The 22,741-nt window shown below is 38.8% G+C and overlaps 2 protein-coding genes across 33 annotated transcripts in view; one reads left to right on the forward strand and one right to left on the reverse strand.

Annotated features, from left to right (window-relative positions):
* The window catches only part of LOC132910002 (mucin-2-like), a 708,972-nt gene that overhangs the window by 226,764 nt on the left and 459,467 nt on the right, over nucleotides 1-22,741 (forward strand). The gene's annotated exons all lie outside the window — the stretch shown is intronic.
* LOC132909999 (ankyrin-3-like) overlaps nucleotides 1-22,741 on the reverse strand; it is a 94,258-nt gene that overhangs the window by 13,238 nt on the left and 58,279 nt on the right. For 26 of the 32 annotated variants that reach the window (XR_009658659.1, XR_009658658.1, XM_060965339.1 and 23 more), the window contains 8 exons: nucleotides 22,183-22,372; nucleotides 21,650-21,785; nucleotides 21,223-21,553; nucleotides 20,944-21,147; nucleotides 18,349-18,590; nucleotides 18,160-18,211; nucleotides 17,382-17,609; nucleotides 796-15,102 (listed from right to left, as the gene is read on the reverse strand). Coding sequence is in view for 30 of the 32 variants with exons in the window: in XM_060965339.1 (XP_060821322.1) it covers nucleotides 796-15,102; nucleotides 17,382-17,609; nucleotides 18,160-18,211; nucleotides 18,349-18,590; nucleotides 20,944-21,147; nucleotides 21,223-21,553; nucleotides 21,650-21,785; nucleotides 22,183-22,372 (15,690 nt within the window). In the remaining 2 variants the exon portion in view is untranslated. The remainder of the gene's footprint in view (nucleotides 1-795; nucleotides 15,103-17,381; nucleotides 17,610-18,159; nucleotides 18,212-18,348; nucleotides 18,591-20,943; nucleotides 21,148-21,222; nucleotides 21,554-21,649; nucleotides 21,786-22,182; nucleotides 22,373-22,741) is intronic. The other 6 variants (XM_060965336.1, XM_060965333.1, XM_060965337.1 and 3 more) reach the window with 2 other exon arrangements.

Here is a 22,741-nt window from a genome sequence, read left to right on the forward strand (position 1 = left end):
TCATGCTTCGCTAGTTGTGGTTTCCTGTTAATTCAATGAGATATATTACTATATAATAAATATAAAGTATGATACGTATTTATGTTATGCTATAACAATAAAGAAATGAATAGTGAGAAATATGGTTTTTGTTGCTTTGGACCGATAATCTCATTATCGATGGATAATAAAACATTTGATCGTGGATAATATTAAAATATAGCATAAAAAACCTGGAAACATGCATTAAAGAAATGTTAAAAAAGTTAAAACGCACAAACTGAAAATAATAACAGCAAATAAATAGAAATAATGTAAACACGTTGTTTTGCATATGTCTTTTACTACGGTCGATCACGTATTTTCTTTTCGTTTAGATTTCTCATACTATAAAGTGCATGTATTAAATCGATAATTACATAAACTGTCTATACATGTGTATACTAAAAGTATCAAAATGTATGCGAAACAGATTTTAAACAAAACTAGAAGTCATAGTATTCTTATGTTATTACTAAATCACGTATTCGTGATAAACATTATTCTTTTATTTTTGCAATGACGATAAAGAACACGTTGTTTCACTTTATAGTATGTTCGACGTTCTTGCTTTATAAAAGATCATATAAACATTAGTACACTAAAAGTGATTGAGATCAGAAGTGTTAGAGTTCATTATGAATGACAGAGTGCAATGGCCTCTTTGGCCATTTTGGTATGACTACCAAAACATAAGTTATAGAAAAGCGTCAACTTAATTAATCATGTTACACACAGCTGGTATGTAATATGGATAACGCAATTATTGCAAGATACCTTCGATTCTACTGTCAGTGTACTCGGCGGGACTGGGTGGTGGGGTCGCTGCCGTCCGCACAGACTTTCTTACGACTGTGGTGACGGTCTGTCGTGTGTGAGGCTCGAGGTGCTCTACTTCGCTAATCACGTTTACTATTCTAACCGTACTACTGGAACTATCCGACGAACTACTGGAGCTAGTTAATCGGTCTCTCGAGGAACTAACTTTTTGTGGAATGCGAGATACTTTCTTGGATATCGATTCGCTGACACGATCATCGTCTCTAGTGCTTACATCGGACAGTCTGATCTGTGCCTGGGAACCTACGCCAAAAATAGGATCGTGTGTACCGAAAACTAAAGGGGTAACAATTTCTGTCGTAGATTTCACGTCTCTTCCACGTTTCGAAGTTCTTGATTCGGGCTTCGCTTGCTTGGCGTACATGGTGTCGACGTTTTCGTACAAATGAACGTCTTGAAACTGTACTTTATCCCATGCTGCATCGCGCTTCATTTCTTCTAAAAATGCAGTTACGCTGCTTTTTTGTTGGCCGCTATCTACGACGTACCTTTGTTCTGTTTGACTCGGTAACATTTCTTCGAGAGATCTTTCAGTATCATACACATTTTCGCTAATAGTCCTGCCAGTATCCGATACCTTTTGTACACCCTCAGACACTTTCGTGCTGACTATGGTTTTAGTTTCTTTTACGCCAGTTTGAAATTTGTCTTTGGTAGCTCTCGCATCTGCAACGGATTTATCCACAGCAGCATCAACATCTTTTATTTTTCCAGACGCAATCTCTCGGGCACGAGCTTCTTCCTCTACGGCCTCCTTTTTCGTTCCATCAACGAACTCTTTCACATCGCCAGATACTTCATCCGCAGCGTGTTTTGCGCTTTTAATGAGACCAGAAAGGAAGCCTCCACTTTTTTCCTTGGCCTTTTTACCCTCCTTCGAAGCTTTGTCTTTCGCTGTTTTTGCTTCATTCACGATCGTGTCCACTCCAGATGAGACTTTTTGTTTTACGATAGAAGTGTCCTCCTTAACTTCTGTGACCAATTTTTCTTTCGCTGCTTTCGCTCCATCGGCCGTACCCTGAACAGCTGTTCCTACTTTTTCTTCCGTTTTCTTAATCGCATCAGTAGCTTGAACGCTTACAGCTTTGCCAGCATCCGATATAGCATATGCAGCACCAAGTACATTTTGACTGATTTTGTCTTTCGCATCTCTTGCAGTAGTTGAAACTTTCTCTCCAACGTCTTTTACATCCGTAACTACTTTATCCTTAGTTGCCTTGCCACCATCAGTGACTACTCGCACAGCAGTTTCTGCTTTTGCTTCTACGCTTTTCGCTCCTTCGATAACTTTATCGCCGCCAATTCTAGCAGCATCAGATACCTTTTGCATAGCACCAGTTACTTTTTCACTAACTTTATCCTTAGTGTCCTTTACACCAGCTGTAACTTTGTCTTTGGTAACTTCCATACCAGCAACAGCTTGTTGTTTTACCGTGTCAACTTCTTTTGCTTTGCTAGCAAGTGCTTCACGAGCACGCATCTCCTCTTCAGTGGCTTTTTTCTTCGTCTCATCAACGAATTCTTTGACATCTTCTGAAACCTCATCTGCTGTGTGTTTGACGCCTTTGATCAATCCTGACAGAAAACCACCGGCCTTTTCTTTAGATTTTTTAACTTCTTTTCCAGCCTTATCCTTTGCAGCTGTTGTGCTATCCACCACTGTGTCTATTCCAGATGTTATCTTTTGTTTTGCCATTTCAGTCTCTTCCTTGATCTCTTCAGCAACCTTATCTTTTGCGGCTTTCGCGTCATCAGCCGCGCTTCGCGCAGCTGATTCTACTTTTGCTTCGGTGTCTCTGGCTCCCTCAACTATTTTATCAGTAACAGCTTTACCAATGCTAGTAAGCTCTTGTGCATCTTCGGATACTTTCTTGCTAACCTTGTCTTTGGTGTCTTTGGCGGCGGTTGTAACTGCATCTTTAGCATCCTTCGCGTCAGTAACTACTTTATCCTTAGCTGTTTTAGCACCTTCTGCAATGTCTCGTGCGGTTGCTTCTGTTTTTGCTTCTACTATTTTCACTCCGTCGATAACTTTTCCACCTACAGTTTTGCCTACGTCTGATGCTTTATGTACGCCTTCAGATATTTTCTCGGAAACTGAATCCTTCGTCTCTTTTACAGTAGTTTTCACATTATCTTTTACTGACTTTAATTCCGCAGTTGCTTTATCTTTAGCTGCGTCGATGTCTCTCGCCTTTTCTGCTAGCGCTTCGCGTGCGCGAGCTTCTTCTTCAGCAGCTTCTTTCTTGGTATCATCAACGAATTCTTTGACATCTTCCGTCATTTCATCTGCTGCGTGTTTTACACCCTTAAATAAACTCGAGAGAAAACCGCCAGTTTTTTCCTTAGCTTTCTTAGCTTCTTTCGCAGCCTTGTCTTTTGCTGATGCAGCAGTGTCCGCAGCTGTGTCTACTCCGGAAGAAACTTTTTGTTTTATGGCTTCAGCATCTTTTTTAACGTCTGTCGCTACTTTGTCCTTAGCTGTTTTTACACCACTAGCTATATCGCGCGCTACTGCCTCTGTTTTATGTTCAGTTATTTTAACACCATCCACTATTTTCTCTCCTACCATTTTACCACTGTCTGAGATTTTTTGCGTACCTTCAGTTACTTTTTCGCTGATTTTATCCTTTGTACCTTTGGCAGCAGATGCAGCTTTGTCTGCAGCATCTTTCACATCCGTTACTACTTTGTCCTTCGCTGCTTGTGCGCTGTCAGCCACATCATGAACTTTAGTATCTACTTGTTCTTCAACTCGTTTCACACCATCGATTACTTTCTCGCCAGCAGCTTTGCCAGCATCTGACACCTTTTGCGTAGCTTCAGATACTTTTTCATCAACTGTAACCTTAGCATCTTTTACAGCAGTTGCTACTTTGTCCTTTGTATCGTGTATTTCTGTAGCTATCTTGTCTTTTGCTGCAGCCATTTCTTCAATCTTCTTTTCCATTGCATCATGGGCACGAGCTTTTTCTTCAGAGGCTTCTCTCTTTGCTTCTTCGAGAAAGTCTTTAACGTCTCCTGAGACGTCATCAGCTGCCTGCTTCGTACTCTTAAACAATCCAGTTAGAAAACCGCTACCCTTTTCTTTAGCTTTCTTAGCTTCTTTGGTTGCTTTGTCTTTTGCCGCGGAAGCTCCATCTACAATTGCAGCTGCTCCTGATGAAACTTTCTGTTTTACTGCTTCAGCGTCGTCTTGAATTTCCTTAGATACTTTGTCTTTCATTTGTTTCGTCTCAGTTGCTATTTCATGACCGACTATTTCAACTTTATCCTTGGCTTTTTCTGCTCCACCTATAACTTTGTCTCCAACAGCTTTACCGGTGTCCGCTACCATTTGTGCACCCCCAATTACCTTCTCAGAAATTTTATCTTTAGCGTCCTTTGCGGCTGCAGCAGTTTTATCTTTAGTATCTTTCACATCAGCTGCTATTTTATCCTTCACCTCCTTTGAGACATCGACTATTTCTCGAGCTGCACTTTCGGTTTTCTCCTCAGCCTGTTTCACTCCATCAGCTACCTTTTCACCTGTAGCGTGGCCTATGTCTGATACCTTTTGCTTGGTATATGATACTTTAGCAAACACTGTGTCCTTGGTATCCTTCGCAGCAGTTGTAACTTTATCTTTTGCGTCTCTTAATCCTGCAGCTGCTTTATCTTTCGCTGCGTCAATATCTTTTAATTTCTCTGCTGCTGCTTCACGAGCACGAGTTTCCTCCTCGACAGCTTCTTTCTTCGTTTCATCTACGAATTCTTTGACGTCTTCGGACATTTCATCTGCTGCATGTTTTACACCCTTAAATAAACCAGAAAAGAAACCACCAGTCTTCTCCTTAGCTTTCTTAGCTTCTTTCGCAGTCTTGTCTTTTGCTGCCTCTGCACCTTCTACGACTGCATCTATACCAGATGATGCCTTTTGCTTTACTGCTTCAACGTCTTCCTTGACTTCTTTAGCAGCTTTGTCTTTTGCTGCCTTTGCGCCATCAGTAATACCATGAGCAACAGTGGCCGTTTTATCTTCAACTTTTTGTACCCCATCAACGATCTTCTCGCCAATGACCTTAGTAGTGTCTGATGCTTTTCGTATTCCTTCTGATACTTTGTCTGTGATTTTATCTTTTGTGTCCTTCGCAGTGGTTGCTACTGTCTCCTTAGCATCCTTCAGGTCTGAAGCTACTTTGTCTTTCACTAATTTAGCTTCATCCGTTACTTCGTGAGTTGCTGCTGCTGTTTTATCACCAATAGCTGCACCAGCATCTGATACTTTTTGCAAGCCACCAGAAATTTTCGCTCCAACATCATCCTTTGTGTCTTTGACGGACGCCACGATTTTGTCTGTTGTGTGTTTAATTCCAGTAACTGCTTTATCTTTCGTTCCAGCCATATCTTCGATCTTCTTTTCCATTGCTGCGTGTGCAAGAGCTTTTTCTTCAGAGGATTCCCTCTTCGTTTCTTCGAGGAAGTCTTTAACGTCTCCAGAAATTTCATCCGCAGTGTGTTTTGTTCCCTTAAACAATCCAGAAAGGAAACCGCTACCTTTATCTTTAGCTTTCTTTGCTTCCTTAACAACTTTGTCTTTGGCAGCTGGTATAGTATCTGCTACTGTATCTACTGCTCCTGATACTTTCTGTTTCACAGTTTCAGCGTCATCGCGAACTTCTTTAGACACTTTCCCTTTTACTTCTTTCGTCTCAGTTGCGATTTCATGAGCAACTGCTTCAACTTTATCCTTAGCTTTTTCTGCGTCATCTGCAACTTTATATCCGACAGCTTTACCAGCGTCTGAGACCTTTTGCGCACTCTCAACTACTTTCTCAGCAATTTTGTCTTTAGTATCCTTTGCAGTCGCAGCAGTTTTGTCTTTAATATCCTTTACATCAGCTGCCACTTTATCTTTAACATCCTTTACATCGGTTGTTACTTTATCCTTCGCTGCTTTTGCATCATCTGCTACTTGGTGAACAGTAGCACCTGCAACTGTTCCAATTTGTTTGATACTGTCTGTTACTTTTTCGCCGACAGTTTTGCTAGTATCGGATACTTTTTGTGCAGCTTCAGAAACTTTATCGCCAACTTTATCCTTGGTGTCTTTTACTCCTGTTACCACTTTGTCCTTCGTATCCTTCACAACTGCGATTCCCTTATCTTTTGCTGTCTCGATGTCTTTTAATTTCTCTGCTGCTGCTTCACGAGCACGAGCTTCTTCCTCGACAGCTTCTTTCTTCGTTTCATCCACAAAGTCTTTGACGTCTTCGGACATTTCATCTGCCGCATGTTTTACACCCTTAAATAAACCAGAAAAGAAACCGCCAGTCTTCTCCTTGGCTTTTTTAGCTTCTTTCGTAGCCTTGTCCTTAGCAGATGTTACACTATCTGCAACTGTATCTACTCCTGAAGATACTTTCTGCTTTACAGCTTCAGCATCTTTCTTGACATCCGTGACTACTTTATCTTTTGCTGCTTTTGCGCCACTCGCTACGTCTTCTGCAACTGCCTCCACTTTATCGTCAGCCTTTTTAACACCATCCATGATGCCTTCTTTTAATGCTTTACCAGTATCTGTCACTTTTTCGCTAACTTTGTCCACTTTGTCCTTAGCAACCGTCGTCATTTTATCTTTAGCGTCCTTGATCTCAGCAGCGGTCTTATCCTTTGCTAATACTACGCTGTCAGCCACATCATGAACTTTAGTATCTACTTGTTCTTCAACTCGTTTCACGCCATCGATTACTTTCTCGCCAGCAGCTTTGCCAGCATCTGACACCTTTTGCGCAGCTTCAGATACTTTTTCACCAACTGTAACCTTAGCATCTTTTACAGCAGTTGCTACTTTGTCCTTTGCATCCTGTATTTCTGTAGCTGTCTTGTGTTTTGCTGCAGCTATATCTTCAACCTTCTTTTCCATTGCTTCATGTGCGCGAGCTTTTTCTTCAGAGGCTTCTCTCTTTGCTTCTTCGAGAAAGTCTTTAACGTCTCCTGAAACGTCATCAGCTGCCTGCTTCGCACTTTTAAACAACCCGTTTAGGAAGCCGCTACCCTTCTCTTTAGCTTTCTTAGCATCTTTGGCTGCTTTGTCTTTAGCTACAGCAACACTGTCTGTTACAACGTCTATTCCAGAAGAAACTGTCTGTTTCACGGCATTGGCGTCATCTTTGATTTCCTTGGTTCCTTTATCTTTCATTACTTTTGCGTCCTCTGCTAATCCATGAACAACTGTGTCTGTTTTGCTTTTAGCTTTCTCCACACCATCCACAACTTTCTCACCAATAGTTTTGGTAATGGTTGATACTTTCTCTGCTCCTTCCTTTTCTTTCTCTGAGATTTTATCTTTCATGTCCTTTGCTGCAGTTGTTATCGTCTCTGTAGTATCCTTTACGTCTGCAACAACTTTGTCTTTCACTGCTTTAGCATCATCAGCTACCTTGTAAGCAGCAGCTTCTGCTTTAGCTTCTGCCTGTTTTGTACTATCTACTATCTTATCACCCACAGTTTTACCAATATCTTTTACTGCTTGGACGCCATCAGATACAGTGTCACTGGCCCTACCTCTGGTGTCTTTTACAGCTGTTGTCATCTTAGCTTTTGTATCTTTCACTTCTGCAACTGCTTTATCTTTTGCGAGATCGACATCCTTCAGAGTTTTTTCCATAGAAGCACGAGCACGTGCTTCTTCTTCAGTTGCGTCTTTCTTTGTTTCATCATAGAATTCCTTCACCTCTTCGGAGACCTCTTCAGCTGCGTGTTTTGCTCCTTTGAACAGGCCCGAGAGGAAACCTCCACCTTTTTCCTTAGTTTTCTTTGCTTCTTTCGTGATCTTTTCCTTTGCTGTGTCTGCACCATCTGCAACCGTATCTATACCTGATGAAATCTTTTGTTTCACTGCAGCTGTATCTTCTCTAACTTCTGTTTCCAGTTTTTCTTTCGCTAATTTTGCATTTTCAGCTAGTTCGCGAGCTGATGCTTTTGCTTTATCACCGGCTGTTTTTGCACCAGTTGCGATCTTTTCTTCCACCTTCTTGCCGGTGTCTATTACCTTCTGTGAGCTGTCAGCTACTTTTTCGCTGACTTTATCCTTAATATCCTTTACAGCTACTGCCGTTTTATCTTTCATGTCTTTCATATCAGTAACCGCCTTGTCTTTAGCTGCGTTTGCACTATCGCCTATTTCTCGAGATGCAGATTCTACCTTTTCTTCCGTATATTTTATTTCTCTGGCAACTTTATCCTTCGTGCCTTTCGTGGAGGCTATGATCTTACCTGTTCTGTCTTTATCTGTCGCTTCAGCCACATCTTCGATCTTCTTTTCCATTGCTGCATGCGCAAGAGCTTTTTCTTCTGAAGATTCTCTCTTTCTTTCCTCAAGGAACTCTGTAACATGGTCTGCAACTTCACCTGTTGTATGTTTTGCACCCTTGAATAGACCAGAGAGAAAACCGCCGGCCTTTTCTTTAGCTTTTTTAGCTTCTTTAGCAGCCTTATCTTTCGCTGCAGCTGCAGTATCTGCTGCTGAGTCTATTCCAGATGCTATCTTATGTTTTACTGCATCAGTATCTTCTTTAACTTCTTTCGCTACTTTATCTTTTGCTGCTTTAGCATCTTCAGCCACACTTCGTGCAGCAGCTTCAGCTTTTGCCTCCGTATCCTTTGCTTGCTGAACAATTTTATCAGTGACAGCTTTGCCTGTATCTTTCACCTTTTCAACACCACCTGCAACTTCCTCACTTACTGTGTCCTTCGTATGTGTGGCAACTGTTATTACTTTAATTTTTGCATCTTTTGCACCTGCTGCAATTGTGTCTTTAGCATCCTTCGCGGTCGCAGCTGCCTTTTCCTTCGTTGTTACTACGCCATCAACAACAACATGGATCGCGCCATCCACTTTTTCTTCAATACGCGTCACTTCATCAGCTGTCTTTTTGCCAAACACTTTCTCAGCATCAGACATTTTTTCTGCAGCTACCGATACTTTTTCATCTACTGCATCTTTAGCATCCTTCACAGTAGCTGTTACTTTGTCCTTCGCGGCCTTTGCTTCTGCAACAACTTTATCCTTCGCTGCATCAGCGTCCTTTAACTTTCCTGCCGCTTTCTCACGAGCATGAGCTGTCTCTTCTGCAGCCTCCTTCTTCCTTTCATCGACGAAGTCTTTGACATCTTCAGAAACTTCATCTGCCGCGTGTTTTGCGCTCTTGAAGATACCCGAGAAGAAACCACCTGCCTTTTCTTTTGCTTTCTTTGCATCCTTGCTAGCTTTATCCTTCGCAGCTGCGACGCTATCTGCAACTCCATCCATAGCAGAAGATACCTTCTGCTTTACAGCGTCGGCATCTCCTTTAATTTCTTTTGCAACCTTGTCTTTTGTTTCCTTTGCATCATCACTTACTCCCTTCAGTGCTGTCTCAACCTTCGCTTCTGCACCTTTCACGTCTTCAGCTACTTTGTCACCAATTGTTTTACTGGTGTCGGCTACTTTCTGTACACCTTCAACTACTTTGTCGCTGACTTCATCCTTGATGTCCTTTGCAGCAGTTAGAACTTTTCCTTTTGCGTCTTTCACATCTGTAGCGGCTTTGTCTTTCACCTCCTTTGCTCCATCGACTACTCCCCGAGCTGCACTTTCAGTTTTCTCTCCAGCTTTTTTCAGTTCATCACTTACTTTTTCACCAACAGCTTTACCTGCATCTGATACCTTGTGCGTAGCATCAGACACTTTCGTGAATACTGTGTCTTTAGTATCTTTCGCAGCGGTTGCAAGCTTGTCTTTTGCATCTCTGGCGTCTGCAGATGCTTTATCTTTCGCTGCTTCTATATCTTTTAATTTTGCGTCTGCAGCGGCACGTAGACGGTCTTTCTCTTCTGATGCTTCCCTCTTCGTTTCCTCAAGGAACTCTTTAACATCGTCTGAAACGTCATCTACAGAATGTTTTGCACCTTTGAATAAACCAGACAAAAAGCCACCGGCCTTTTCTTTAGCTTTTTTAGCTTCTTTAGCAGCCTTATCTTTCGCTGCCTCTGCAGTATCTGTTGCTGATTCTATTGCGGTTGCTATCTTATGTTTTACTGCTTCAGTATCTTCTTTAACTTCTTTCGCTACTTTATCTTTTGCTGCTTTAGCATCTTCAGCCACACTTCTTGCAGAAGCTTCAGCTTTTGCCTCCGCATCCTTTGCTTGCTGAACAATTTTATCAGTGACAGCTTTGCCTGTATCTTTCACCTTTTCAACACCACCTGTAACTTCTTCACTTACTGTGTCTTTCGTTTGTTTGGCAACTGTTATTACTTTAATTTTTGCATCTTCTGCACCTGCTGCAATTGTGTCTTTAGCATCCTTCGCTGTCGCAGCTGCCTTTTCCTTCGTTGTTACTACGCCATCAACAACAACATGGATCGCGCCATCCACTTTTTCTTCAATACGCGTCACTTCATCAGCTGTCTTTTTGCCAAACACTTTCTCAGCATCAGACATTTTTTCTGCAGCTACCGATACTTTTTCATCTACTGCATCTTTAGCATCCTTCACAGTAGCTGTTACTTTGTCCTTCGCGGCCTTTGCTTCTGCAACAACTTTATCCTTCGCTGCATCAGCGTCCTTTAACTTTCCTGCCGCTTTCTCACGAGCACGAGCTGTCTCTTCTGCAGCCTCCTTCTTCCTTTCATCGACGAAGTCTTTGACATCTTCAGAAACTTCATCTGCCGCGTGTTTTGCGCTCTTGAAGATACCCGAGAAGAAACCACCTGTCTTCTCTTTTGCTTTCTTTGCGTCCTTGCTAGCTTTATCCTTCGCAGCTGCGGCGCTATCTGCAACCCCATCCATAGCAGAAGATACCTTCTGCTTTACAGCGTCGGCATCTCCTTTAATTTCTTTTGCAACCTTGTCTTTTGTTTCCTTTGCACCATCACTTACTCCCTTCAGTGCTGTCTCAATCTTCGCTTCTGCACCTTTCACTCCTTCAGCTACTTTGTCACCAACTGTTTTACTGGTGTCGGCTACTTTCTGTGCACCTTCAACTACTTTATCGCTGACTTCATCCTTGATGTCCTTCGCAGCAGTTAGAACTTTTCCTTTTGCGTCTTTCACATCTGTAGCGGCTTTGTCTTTCACCTCCTTTGCTCCATCGACTACTCCCCGAGCTGCACTTTCAGTTTTCTCTCCAGCTTTTTTCAGTTCATCACTTACTTTTTCACCAACAGCTTTACCTGCATCTGATACCTTGTGCGTAGCATCAGACACTTTTGTGAATACTGTGTCTTTAGTATCTTTCGCAGCGGTTGCAAGCTTGGCTTTTGCATCTCTGGCGTCTGCAGATGCTTTATCTTTCGCTGCTTCTATATCTTTTAATTTTGCGTCTGCAGCGGCACGTAGACGGTCTTTCTCTTCTGATGCTTCCCTCTTCGTTTCCTCAAGGAACTCTTTAACGTCGTCTGAAACGTCATCTACAGAATGTTTTGCACCTTTGAATAAACCAGACAAAAAGCCACCGGCCTTTTCTTTAGCTTTTTTAGCTTCTTTAGCAGCCTTATCTTTCGCTGCCTCTGCAGTATCTGCTGCTGAGTCTATTCCGGTTGATATCTTATGTTTTACTGCTTCAGTATCTTCTTTAACTTCTTTCGCTACTTTATCTTTTGCTGCTTTAGCATCTTCAGCCACACTTCGTGCAGCAGCTTCAGCTTTTGCCTCCGTATCCTTTGCTTGCTGAACAATTTTATCAGTGACAGCTTTGCCTGTATCTTTCACCTTTTCAACACCACCTGCAACTTCTTCACTTACTGTGTCCTTCGTATGTGTGGCAACTGTTATTACTTTAATTTTTGCATCTTTTGCACCTGCTGCAACTGTGTCTTTAGCATCCTTTGCTGTCGCAGCTGCCTTTTCCTTCGTTGTTACTACGCCATCAACTACAACATGGATCGCACCATCCATTTTTTCTTGAATACGCGTCACTTCATCAGATGTCTTTTTGCCAAACACTTTCTCAGCATCAGACATTTTTTCTGCAGCTACCGATACTTTTTCATCTACTGCATCTTTAGCATCCTTTACAGTAGCTGCTACTTTGTCCTTTGCGGCCTTTGCTTCTGCAATAGCTTTATCCTTCGCGGCCTTTGCTTCTGCAACAGCTTTATCCTTTGCTGCATCAGCGTCCTTTAACTTTCCTGCCGCTTTCTCACGAGCACGAGCTGTCTCTTCTGCAGCCTCTTTCTTCCTTTCATCGACGAAGTCTTTGACGTCTTCAGAAACTTCATCTGCCGCGTGCTTTGCACTTCTGAAAAATCCTGAGAGGAAACCACCGGTCTTTTCCTTGGCCTTTTTAGCTTCTTTTGCAGCCTTATCCTTTGTTGCTGCTGCACCGTCTACCACTGTGTCTATTCCAGATGATATCTTTCCTTTCGCTATTTCAGTATCTTCTTTAATCTCTTTAGTTACTTTATCTTTCGTTGCCTTTGCGCCATCAATCGCGCTTCGTGTAGCTGATTCTGCTTTTATCTCAACATCCTTTACTCCTTCGACTACTTTACCGGAAACTGCTTTACCAGTGTCAGTTACTTTCTGCGTTCCTTCAGCTACTTTTTCACTTACTTTATGCTCCGCTTCTCTTGCACCCGTTATAACCGTATCTTTCGCGTCTTTAGCACCTGTTACAATTGCGTCTTTAACATCTTTTGAATATGCAGCTGTCTTGTCCTTTGCAGCTTCCACGCTGTCAGTCACACCATATATGATAGTATCTACCTTTTCTGTTACTCGCTTTCCTCCATCAGCTACCTTTTCACCAACAGCTTTACCGGTATCCGAAACTTGCTGCGCAGCCTCCGATACCTTTCCACTAATCGCATCTTTAGTGTCTTTTACAACAATGGTGATCTTTTCCTGTCCGTGCTTTGCTTCTGAAACTGCTTTGTCTTTTGTTGCGTCGAGATCTTTCAATTTCTCCTCTACAACTTCCCGTGCACGATCTTTTCCTTCAACGATTTCTTTCTTTGTTTCATCAAGAGCATCCTTGAATTCTTCAGTAGCTTCATCCGCAGCGTGTTTTGTACCTTTGAATAATCCAGATAAAAATCCACCTGTCTTTTCCTTGGCTTTCTTAGCTTCTTTCGCAGTTTTATCTTTTGCTGTCTCTGTGCTATCTACAACTACATCTATTCCTGATAATATTTTCTTCTTGGTATCATCAACATCTTCCGTGATTTCTATTGTTATTTTCTCTTTCGCTTTCTTCGCATCGTCTACTTTGTCTGGTACATCGAATGATAGATTTGCAAGGTTTCTTGTATCTTCTAGGAATTTCGCAGTAGCTTCTCGGAGTGAACTATCTGGACTTGTTACTGGTTCTTGTGGTGGAGTGCTCTTTTCCCGGGACCTGCTTCGCGATGCTCTAGTCAATTTTGGACTTCGGAATTTGCTGAAGATTCCACTTCCCTTGTCTTTATCCGCAGAGTCTGCAGATTCATCAGGGGCCGTATCAGTTGTTACTTTTTCAGGAATTGGTTTCCAATCTTCATGATGCAGACTGTCTGCAATCTTTTTCGTGTCGTCCAAGAAACTGGCTGTCAATTGTCGTGTTTCTTCATCTCCACTGTCGAAGGACGTTTCTTTAGATGAATTCTTCTCTCTGGATGAACTTCTCTTTTTACTTTTCAGTTTTGGACTCTTGAACATGCCGAAGAATCCACCGCTCTTATCTTTACCTTCCTCGTCTACTTCCTTTTCATCTTCTTTTTGTTTATCCGGTGATTCTAGCTTTGCTTCTGGCTTAGTGGTATACCTTTCCACGCTGTGTTCTTTCTGGTCTTTATGTTTCTTAATATCTGATTTTCCATTGATTTCTTTATGAGGAGTACTTCTATCTGTGTCTAATTTCTTTTTTACTTCCGAGATATCATATGAGTGTCCGTTTATTTTATCTTTAGGTGTATCTTCCTCATAATGAACCGACGACGAAAACGTATGCAGGTCTTGTTTTGTGTCAACTTTAGGAGCAGAAGGAACAATGGTAGTTTCAGCAATCTTTCGTGTATCGTCCAAGAATTTCTCTGTGGCGATTCGAAGTTCTTCGTCACCGCTGTCGAAAGATGCTTCCTTGCTTTTCTTTAGCTTTTTCTCTTTCGATTTAGGACTCTTAAATATACCAAAGAAACCACCACCCTTCTCTTTCTCTTGGTCGCTTGCATCACTTGCCATGGTTCCAGTACGATCATCTGATTCTTTAACCGTTACTTTCGGTTCCTCTTTCACCTCCCTTCTCTCGATTTGAATCGAGCTCACTGCGATATCAGGTACGTGTACGTTTAAATCACTGCGCCTGGAGTCATCTAAGAATTGCATGGTGGCCAATTTAACGTCAGGTAACGCTCTCGTTTCAGTAGGTTTGTAATCTACGTGAGTATCATACGAAACGAAAGTAGGTTGCTGCGTTTGATGTTCCGTAGGCACTGGTACTTTTATTTCTTCGTCGCCACTGTCGAAGGACGTGTCCTTCGATCCTTTCGACTTACTCTTCTTAAGTTTGGATCCCTTAAAAATGCCCGAGAGTATGCCTCCGCTCTTATCCTTCGATTTCTTCGATTCATCCTCTTGCTTCTCGTCTGGCTGTGTAGATGGATACTGAACACTGTAAACGGTCTCATAAGCAGATACTTGCTTATCAATCGCAGGTTTCGTTTCTTTTGGAATGTTAGTCTTGACAACAGCCTCTTTCGGCAATTCATGCTTCTGTTCGTCTCGTGGAACTTCTTTAGCTTTTTCTGGCAATTTTATATCTTGTTTTTTAATACTTATGCTAGGAGTTGTTAGTTTTTCATCAATTTCCTTACCTTCTTTAGACAGCATTTCCTTTTTGCTTATGATAATCTGTTTACCATTGGAGATCGTCGTTGTGTCTGTGGGTATCGTTTGATCTATCTCTTTAATCGTGATAGTCTGAGTAATCACTGGTAATTGAGTCTTATCGTCGATGGCTGAAATTATAGTTTTCGATGCAATAATCGCATCTCCCTTCCCATCGCGAATGTAACGTTGTTTAATTATCGGTGGTTCGATAACTGGCGTTCGATCGACAATTAGTTTTTCATCGGACTTAACGACCTTATCCTTAGGCTCTTTGTCAACGAATTGATCCCTAACAAAACTTTCAACTATAGCACCTCTTGCCTCTTTATTGTCCCGCGCATCATCATCACAAACCACCGACCACCCTTCCTTCGCTAACTTCTCCTTCTTTTTCTCTGCGTCTGCTATTACACCTGTTAATTAAGTATTACATATTTTAGGCATCTGTAAACGTTGCAAAATAGGAAGAACACATTTGTTTGTTTTATTTCATTTCGTCATCATTAGTGTAAGCCGGCTCGCTCGATATTGCTCTTTGAGAACAGCGGTTAGACTCTCGTGTGGTTTTGTGCGTGGTACGTGTGTGCTATAGAGCAGCCATCTTTCCATCGAATGATTACACTTATATTTAAACAAATAACAATCTAATAAAAAATAAAAATAATAAGCATTAAAATGCTGCAAGAAACGAATTATGTATCCTTTAGAAAACTCAATTTTAATTTATGAATACATATCAATCGCGTCAAATCGATGGTGGTACATAACTTTAATAATAATTATTTCATGATTTATAATTATATTTTATAATTTATAAAATATTTATAATTTACAATATTATTGATATTTACGAATAATGAATTGAATCGTAATGAAAAAAGAACTATCAAATGGCGTGAGTTTATCTTGTTTGTATTTTTGGAATAACAAGTTTCACCATTGTCCATATAAATTTTTAGTGTGAATTTTCACCATAAATTTTTTATGAAAATGTGTTATTTTTCAGATAAGAATGTCGGAATAAGTGTATGCGACAACGACAGCTGCTCTGTGCGTCCGCACAATTAGGCCACACAAATTTGGCCACTCATGCAACGCTAAAAAATTGCAGCAAAACCTTGCTGAAACAAATTAATGGGATGTGTCGAAGAAATAGAAGACTATTAGTGGATCATTAAGTGAAGACACTGAGAGTTCGCATTATAATACAGTAGATATGAGATGTAATTGAGAGGCGATAAAATAAATAATTCATTACGTAATTAAAATAAAAGCAAGCTGATAAATTTGAAGGAATCCGCATCAGCCCTCCAGAACCTGTGAGTGAAAGTAAAAGATGATAAAGTAAAAAGATGACAAAGTAAAAGAAGTAAATGTTCTAGTGCCAACAATGTTTCATAGAGTTAACAACTTTCACAGACGTGAATCGTGTCCAGAGTCAATGCAGTGCTATACTTTCAAAAATCACCTAAACTCTAATATCAAAAAATATATCTGATCAATAATAACATTGTAAGTAATGATTCCTGATAAAAAATATTTCCAAAACAATAATTATTGCTCTCGACTTTATGGTTTAAATTATTGTTTTGAAAATAACAAGCGAGTAGGTAAGAATTTATTTGTAGCGGTGTATAGTACATAGCGAAAATCATAATAAAACTAAGAATAGAGCGAAACTTTTATGAAAAACAGATGATATTTTCAATTTATTGAAAGAAATACAAATTGAAAGATCATGTGTGAAATATTGAAAATGATATAACATAGAAAGACATTGATGTTTTACATTTTTGAATAACTGCAAAATTTTAATCTTATAATTAACTGATTCAAATTTATAATGAACATTGGTATAAATATGAAATAATAATAAAGAATAAAGTACAATCTTGCAAAAGTGTACAATTATTTTCAAAGTTATATTCTTTAAATCGCACATGAAACAACATTAATATTCTATATCACATCTTTTATTTATTTTCGATTTTCGGCTTATGTTCGTTATATCAACGGAACAAATAAAGAAATTAATTTGATCAAGCAAAATAATTATTATATATTAAATTATAATAATAATATAATTTGTTTAAATTATATAAATAACACACAGTTTTGCAAATACTAAAAGCCATATACAGCTATTAGCATCTTAATGTTTAACTACTTTAATCACTAACAAATTAAAGTGTATCTATTTTTCATTAGTTTAATTTACATATAATATGCAACAGTTGAAACACTAATAAAGGATCATAATTCCCTTATTTAAATTCTACAAGTTATACGTTTAATTAATATAATGGAGAGAATATACATTTATATACAGATAATACATAAAAGTATATTGAAAAATCATTACGTCTATTTGCATATCGAGATAGACTATAGCTAGGAACACGATATCACTAAAAAGCGAATTCTTGAGAACTATTTAGCACTAGCGACTGAAATTTTATCAATAAGTGGTTAATATAAGTTGTTCTGTAACAAAGCGTGACATTATCGCGTTAAATTAATCATGCTGCTAGAGATTCTTTTTTCCTTTTGTAAAGAAGTATTATCATAAATGATGATTTCCATAAGTCGCGTAATGAATGTAATTTTTTTTTATTATTATTTTCTGAAGTAGCTAATCGAAGCACGGCCCCTCAACCCACCATTTTCTTCAAGAAAAGCTCAAATTACTTACCAGAAACTATTTTGTTGGCGTCTGCGATCACCCTCTGTCGTTTTTTGTCTTTGTCGTCAACTTCATCGCGTGACTTTTTGCTCATCGTATCGGCAACGTGACATTTGTGCTCGAGAAATTCGGCCATTGTTTCCCCTAATTCTTTCTCTTCGCTTGCGTATTTATCTTTGATGGGGGTCGAGGTTCCATTGAATACAGTGCCGTTTGTGATCGTGACATGCTGTATCGCTGTTAAGTGCGAAAAAAAAAACGTGATTTAAATGCCGTGAAAAATTCAGGCTTTATTAAAGCTCCAGAGCAATATATACAGGAGAAGAAGGGGATCTGTTAGAGAGTATTATCACATACCCTGAATAGACAACAACTTAATAACTATAGAAACCGATTTTTAATTTCATAAATCGTTATTGAGAAAAGAAACAATATGTGTTCCATAAAATATCGCTGAAGTTTCTGAAACGAAACTTATGAATGTGCAACTGCAGCAAGTATGGCGCTATGTAAACAGATGTTACAAATAGCAATATCATTAATGTGCTTTCTAAGAAGTGTAAGGCGAAACTTATGATTTCACATATTTTTTCTTAGCAATGACACGAAAAAGGAGCCGGCGTGTTATTCATAGAAATAATACAGGCAGTGATGTCATATCCTTTCTGGAATTGTAATCGGACAACGTTAAACGTCATTCAATTTCAAGACTACTTTCTTAATCATATCAGAAAGAGTTTAACTTAGGAAGTGTAATTACTTAAATCACATAATATAAAGTACATACATGTATCGTGTTTAGTATCACTGATATTGAGGTCTTCTATGGATCCAGATTCCTAAAAGGAAAATAAATGATCTTTGATCAAGATGCACTTTCGAATAAAATAATGAAATACATAACTTTAAAAATAGAACATCGATGTAAAATATAAATTACATCAAGATACTAATTGTTTCTAAAAAAAAAACATACCTTGCTTTTGTTATAATCATCATAGTCAGGATTCATTTTTGGATCCATCGTTGCATCACGGCGAAGAGAAGTGTCCCTTGAAGGACCCAATTCTTCTTTTAAGGAATCAAATCCAGGTTGATCTAATCGAACTCTCGCGACGGCCTTTTCTACGTCATCAGTGACCAATTCGACATTGAATATACACTTTCTCACAATATCTTCGCGGCCAATTTTGTTCAATGCTTTTTCCAAAGTATTGCCTACAAATACAAATATAATTGTTAAATAAAGCAATAAATAATAACATATATGCTTCCGCTCATAAGTTTGGAGCGTGTTACGATATCAAAAGAAATAATGACATTTTAAGTAAATACATAAATATTTTTTTTATAATATTATTCTCCTACAGTAATACTATTTAAAAATGACAGTTAGAATTATAATACTTTTATTATTTTATTTTATTATTCATCATCGCTAAACTATAGTTTAGCTTTAAAATGTAGAATTATTATATTATTATTATAAATGTAGAATTCTTATTGCTGAGAAAACTACATGAAAAAGATTGTATCGTCCAAACAGCAAAAGGTGGCCCAATCTTTTGAGCGGAAGTTATGTTGCAAACTTAATTCTCCGATTAAGTTTTTATTATTTTAATTAAAGGTTTTAATATTTCTTTGTTTTTATTAAACAGAAGTACACACATTTTTCTGCAATAATAAAGGAATAAAAATAATAGTTATATTATTAATCTGAAAACTAGGAATTTTTACTTATTAGATATATCGTTGAAATTACATTAGAATTTAAATACTTGGACGATATAATCGCGGTTTTATTTGTGTATTCGCTCTAAACACAGAAAAATAGATATAAAAAGATTGAACCTTGATACAAGAAATTATCGAAATTATATTGTCGTAAAAGATCGCCGTACAACTGATAAAATATTTTTGTCAATCTCGTCACACTTAGTGAGTACAAAATAACGCTGACGTAACAGAAATATTAAATATGTATTTATGCTGCTCGTGGAATCAGATACCTAACGAATTCTTTTTTTTTTTCTTCAGGTGTAACAGAAATTCTTTTACCATCCCAAACGTATTATTTTCGCATCAATAATAACTTTTTAAAAATAATTGGTCAATCTCACACATTAAAGAAAGTTTATTTATATTCACGTCACTTCGGAAGAACCTTAAGGATTTATTTTCCTTGCTAATGATTGTCCTTGACCTAATACAGACCTGAAGTTATAGTAATCTGACGTCTTGGATAACGTGGCCGCCTAAACAATAACAACAGTTCACTGACGTACTTGTTAGTCGCTTCTTTTTGATATTCTTGATATAAAGATATAAACATTTTTGCGTTTATGCCCTCGCAAGAATAAAATAAATAAAAACGTTCGAACAGATTATTATAGGAACACGGAACTTGGGAAACGACCGAATACACTATCACTTTCACTGTATTCTTCTTGAGATGTCGCGTACTTCTGTTTGTTTTAACCGATTGCAGAACAGAAACGATGTGCTACGTGCATTTCTGCTGTATATCAGCGTCATTAATACTGGTAAAAAAAGAGGGGGAAAGCAGTCCATAGGTTTATGTCAGGCATAATAATGCCGGATGAGATCACCAACTACGTTGCTCCTCAGATTCCACGCGTCTTAGTCAAACGTGCCTGCCTGATTAATCGACCTTGCCAAGAAACAGGTTCTGTTTAAATTTTACTATATATTACTATATCTAATGTTTACCAACGGACGTGGCTTCAAGAATTCTATTTTATTAAGAATTCAAGCTATTCTATTAAGATTTATCCTGATGCGCAAAAATGTTGAAAATAAAATTATTTACGAAGAAAATCTGAAGTAACTGAAACTGAGATAACCGAATTAATCGTAACGAGATTGTAAATATAGCTTAATGAAAATTTCGAAATGAAAGCGAGCGAATGGTAGAATTATTAGAACTCCAAGAACTGAATCATATCGAACCGAATCGAACTGTAAGTGTATTTATAAAGATGAAATAATGGAAATCAGCAACAGTGCGTGTTTCGACATCGACAATACTTGCTTCGTTATCGCTCAATTAATGAAACTCGTCAAATAATGACTAAAAATATAAATGATCATCTTAAGTTATGAGTCTTATCGTATATTTAAAATTTCTCTTTGGTCACCAAGTATTCAGATGTTCAAAGTCTATTGGGACGTCCAAATGAATATGTTACTTGCGTAAATATAATCGACTATTCATCGATAATATTTTCGAAAATAAAGACACGACGGTCTTATTAATATACAATTCTAAAAAACATATTTAGATTGCCAGTATATAAGTTTGTAATATTCTTAATCGTCTTAAGTATTTACGAAAACAGTGCTTCATATGATAAAAATCTTGGCATTCGAGTTAATTACGGAAATTAATTGCAAGGTACACGATGTTATGAAAACTTATGTCGACGTTATATAAGGAGCATCAGACGATATGAAGAAATCGGATTCAATATGCTAAATGAAATTTTAGATTTTAAATATTCAAAAACAAGATCGATCGAAAATAATATTGTATAACGCTTATGAAACTTACCTGTAGCTTTGTTTCCATTGCTCTGCCAAACTTTAAGCATCGCTGCCGCTTGCTGGGCTGGTTTATTCGCATACTCTTGTTTAATCGTTGATACCTCGTTTGGCGGAATATTTAACTCTTCCGCGAGTTTTTCCCAGTCTTTATCCAACAGATTTGCGATATCAGTCAACCGAATGGTTGCTCTGTGAATAGCATCTGGACGACCTACAGACACAATTAACGTCAGTGATTCATACAAGCTCGGATTTCTTTCGTAATCAGCGTGAGAAATTCACGTACTTATGCCGCCGTCGCGTAGAAAACTATAATTCTTCGACAGCTCTAACAAATCCACCTCCGAGACAGCTGGTTCCGAAGAAATTTTCTCTGGCAATAAAATATTTAACGTGCAAATCGGCGTCTGCGGTAACTCGCCCTTAGGAACCTTCGGCTCGCTCATGAACATTATGCGACCCATCATATCCGCAGCGTCCGGATCCTTTATTCTCGCCGTGAACGGAACTCTATTCTCTTTGAATGCTCTGAACGGTAACTGAAGCTGCTCGCCGCTCTTCAATACTGGCACAAGGTTACCCGAAAATTCCATATACTGTGTTTTACCTTCCAGTACCTATGGGAACGTTTCCATGGCGATTAATGCGTGTTAACAATGCAGTAATTACAACGAGCGATTCACGTAATTTCTTATGTACATATGTGTATTTACCTCGACGTCTCGGCTCTTCGCAACTTCCGTGAAGTGCTCTTGATTTTCTAAAGTCTTATCTTCTTTATCGTCGGTCATACAAAATACGCGCAGCCTTGCCTCCAGTGGATCTACTCGCTTTGCAAATACTACAAATCTGAAGACGAAACAGGTATCGGTAACATTTCCTGTCTAAACGTGATTGTAATCATGCAGGTAAAACGTAATCGATTTGATATTGCGAAACAGAGTCTGCGCTGATCAAAAACACTATCTCGTTCTACGGTATACCGATATATATTATAAAAATCGGAATTCTCTTTCTATAATAGAAAATTGATGTTCGAAGGAACAGATACATGGAATGAAATGAATATTTCTATGAATAATCGTCACTAAGTGATGCACTACGCAAGCTAAGCGAGCTCTCTCCTTACTCGTCTTACCCCGACATAGAAACGATATCCGATTTTTAGAAGAAATGTTCTACCTGCGATTACAGTACGGATTATTTGTCTTTTACACGATTAATCTTAGGTACATCAAAAACGTACTTAGCCATAAAAGGTACATGTGTCGCGTGTGTGTATAACTCCGTAGCCATTTTCGTGGCTTCGGAGATATTCCGACAATCCATTAACCAGAAGCGAGCAGATACCGTGGTAGTAAAGGAAACGCAATCTTTCACGAACGTCAATGGCGTCGAACCGGTGACATCCTCCCAGACTGCCCGAGACTGACCCCCTGAACGACATACATACCAAGTCCAATAACATTATTAAAATATGTCCGTGCTGCGAATGGAGAATCGGCAGAAGTGATATGTGTGGGATATCAAATCCGATGCGACCGAGATTAATTACAATACGACGCTTTTAGCCCGGGATATTCGCGTCTGCCCTTTGATTGTCGAGTATTTTGTACACTACGTCTTCTACGTTCTCTAGTTTCGTAATGGAGTAAAGAATAATTAAAGATTGAAATATTGAAAAGAAACTTAGGTAAATGAAATTGAATAAATCTGCAGAAGCCGTTATAGAGAAAATATTGTTTGAGAAAACAATCGAAGGGCTCGTACAGTTACATTGGAATTCTAATACATTGGAGTGGGAG

The sequence above is a fragment of the Bombus pascuorum genome, chromosome 8, assembly GCF_905332965.1.
Source record: "Bombus pascuorum chromosome 8, iyBomPasc1.1, whole genome shotgun sequence".
NCBI classification, from domain to species: domain Eukaryota; kingdom Metazoa; phylum Arthropoda; class Insecta; order Hymenoptera; family Apidae; genus Bombus; species Bombus pascuorum.